General features: G+C 69.9%; 2 protein-coding genes across 2 annotated transcripts in view; both read left to right on the forward strand.

The window, feature by feature from the left end:
• The window catches only part of LCYB (hypothetical protein), a 3,057-nt gene extending 2,598 nt beyond the window's left edge, over positions 1-459 (forward strand). The window contains exon 5 of the mRNA XM_005849545.1: positions 36-459. Within this exon, the coding sequence (XP_005849607.1) occupies positions 36-409 (374 nt within the window). The 3' untranslated portion in view covers positions 410-459. The remainder of the gene's footprint in view (positions 1-35) is intronic.
• Positions 460-931: 472 nt separating this feature from the next.
• CHLNCDRAFT_143083 (hypothetical protein) overlaps positions 932-2,254 on the forward strand; it is a gene marked incomplete at both ends in the record, with an annotated part of 1,412 nt that continues 89 nt past the window's right edge. The window contains 3 exons of the mRNA XM_005849546.1: positions 932-992; positions 1,219-1,873; positions 2,011-2,161. Coding sequence (XP_005849608.1) covers positions 932-992; positions 1,219-1,873; positions 2,011-2,161 — 867 coding nt within the window. The remainder of the gene's footprint in view (positions 993-1,218; positions 1,874-2,010; positions 2,162-2,254) is intronic.

The following is a 2,254-nucleotide window of genomic DNA, read 5'->3' on the forward strand; positions in this document are numbered from 1 at the left end:
TCCCCCCACACCCACCCACCCGCCCCTCCCCGCAGTGTGCGACAAGGCCACCGACGCGCACCTGGCGCGCGCGCCTCGCAGCGAGCAGGAGGCGGCGGCCATGTCTGCGGCGGTGTGGCGCGCCATGTGGCCCGTGCAGCGCCTGCGCCAGCGCGCCTTCTTCGAGTTCGGCATGGACGTGCTGCTGAAGCTGGACCTGGCGGAGACGCGCCAGTTCTTTGCCGCCTTCTTCTCCCTGTCGGACCACCACTGGCACGGCTTCCTCTCCTCCCGCCTCTCCTTCCTCCAGCTCATCGGCTTCGGCCTGTCGCTGTTCGCCAAGAGCAGCAACGCGGCGCGCGCCAACCTGCTGGGCAAGGGCCTGCCGGGCCTGGTGGTCATGCTGGCGCGGCTGACCACGCTCAAGTGAGGCCCTCGCTGCGGGTCCCGACCGCCGTGCCCGCCTTGTGTCCCCTCGCGGGGCGGCCGCCGGGCCATGTGGCTGGTGCGCCCCCTTCTCATCCTCTGTACTTTGCAACCCATTTCATTGGCACTTCTACGAGCTGTGGTGGTGGATAGCTGACTTGTAAGGGAGGCATCCTGAGAGGACGGATGTCATGCTTTTTCGGTTCCCAGCCCAGAACGTGCGCAGGCCGTGTTCCGGAAGAGTGTCAAAGTGTTTCTAAGGGCACCAGGACGCTTGTGTCCGGAGTGTGACGGGCGCAGATCGCGATGGGGCCCCTCCCCGAGGGCCTGCAGAGAATCAGATTGCATGCAGCACCCACAAGCTGATTTTTTCTTCATCCTGCTTCATTCCATCCATCCTTCCCGAACCTGCCACCCGCACAGCCCCTCCCACCCTCACTGCAGTATGTGCGGCCCTTCCCGCAGCTGCGGGCTGCCATGCCCACAAAGCCCCTTCCTAGCCGCTGCGCTCGACGAGCTGCCTGCCATGGACGATGTGGACGACATCTGCGACTGGCTGCTAGGCTCAGACGACGACGAGGCAGCAGGTGAGGGCCGGGGGAGGGGGATGCATGGCTGCTGCGGCCAAAGCGCAGAGTTACCGGCCAGCTGGGCTGAGATGCCCCTTGCACCCTGTGTTGGCTTTCTGGGGCGATGAGAGGCCCTGCAGTGTTGCCGCTGGCCTTGGCGGGCCACCCATATCTATGCTCTCACGGGAGCGCGCCACCCAGCCCGCGCCCCTCACTCTCTTCCCTTCCTTCCGGGCTCCTGCAGAGCTCAATGACAGCGTGGGACGCATGCAGCGGCGCAAGATGGAGACGGGCGCCCCTGCAGCCACCTCCGCTGCCGCTGCGCTCCCCCGCATGTCCTCCGCGCCTCCCACGTCTGTGTTCCTCGCGACCACCATGGCCACGCCCTCCCGCGCCTCCTTTGACGCACCGCGGCCCCAACGCGCCTCGTGCGACATGCAGCGCCCTCCGCGGGCCTCCTTCGATGCCGCCCGCCCGCCGCCCGCCTCCTTTGACGCCCCCCGCGCGCCGCTGCCCACCGTGCCCGAGGGCGGCGACCGCGCGGGGGTGCTGTCCTGGCTGGCGGGCTGGGGCAAGCTGGCCGAGGAGCAGGGATGCGGCGCAGACACGCCCTGCTCCAGCTCCGACGCCCCGCAGCAGCGGGCACCCATGGCGGCGCCGCCGCCGCTGCACCACGCGCGGCCCAGCCGCCCCGCGGCCATGGCAGCCGGCAGCGCCCTGTTCAGCATCAGCTGTGTGTCCAGCGGCGGCCAGGCCGGGGCGTCCGGCTCGCCGCCTGCCTCGCCCTTCAAGGCCGCGGCCTTCCTGGCCCCGATGGCGCAGCAGCCGCAGCAGCACATGGCGGACTGGTCCTCAGAGTCGAGCGACAACTCCTTCTCCCGCCTGCACAGCGACACCAGGTGCGGCGGCGGCCTCCCCCTGCCTGTGCCTGGGTTGGCGCCGAAAGGCTGGACCCTCCGCCCTGGTCCTTGCCCTGCACTGCACGGCCCCCCATCCGCTCACCTCCCTCCCCCCTGCCCCCCGCCCCGCCTTGCAGCGCCCACCGTTGCAGCGTGGATGAGCAGAGCAGCTCCTGGTCTAGCTGGCTGGCCAGCGGCGCCACCAGCCACCACGTGCGCTCGCCCACCCCCGTCCCCGCCCGCGCCAGCATGGACGGCTGGGCCGACAGCGGCTGCTGTGCCGCCTTTGTGGCGCAGCACAACAAGCGCAAGCGCGAGGCGGCGGCGGGATGCATGATACCAGCACCGGCAACAACCGGCAGCAGGACCAACAACCACCAC

The sequence above is a fragment of the Chlorella variabilis genome (assembly GCF_000147415.1).
Source record: "Chlorella variabilis unplaced genomic scaffold CHLNCscaffold_5, whole genome shotgun sequence".
In the NCBI taxonomy this organism is placed as follows: domain Eukaryota; kingdom Viridiplantae; phylum Chlorophyta; class Trebouxiophyceae; order Chlorellales; family Chlorellaceae; genus Chlorella; species Chlorella variabilis.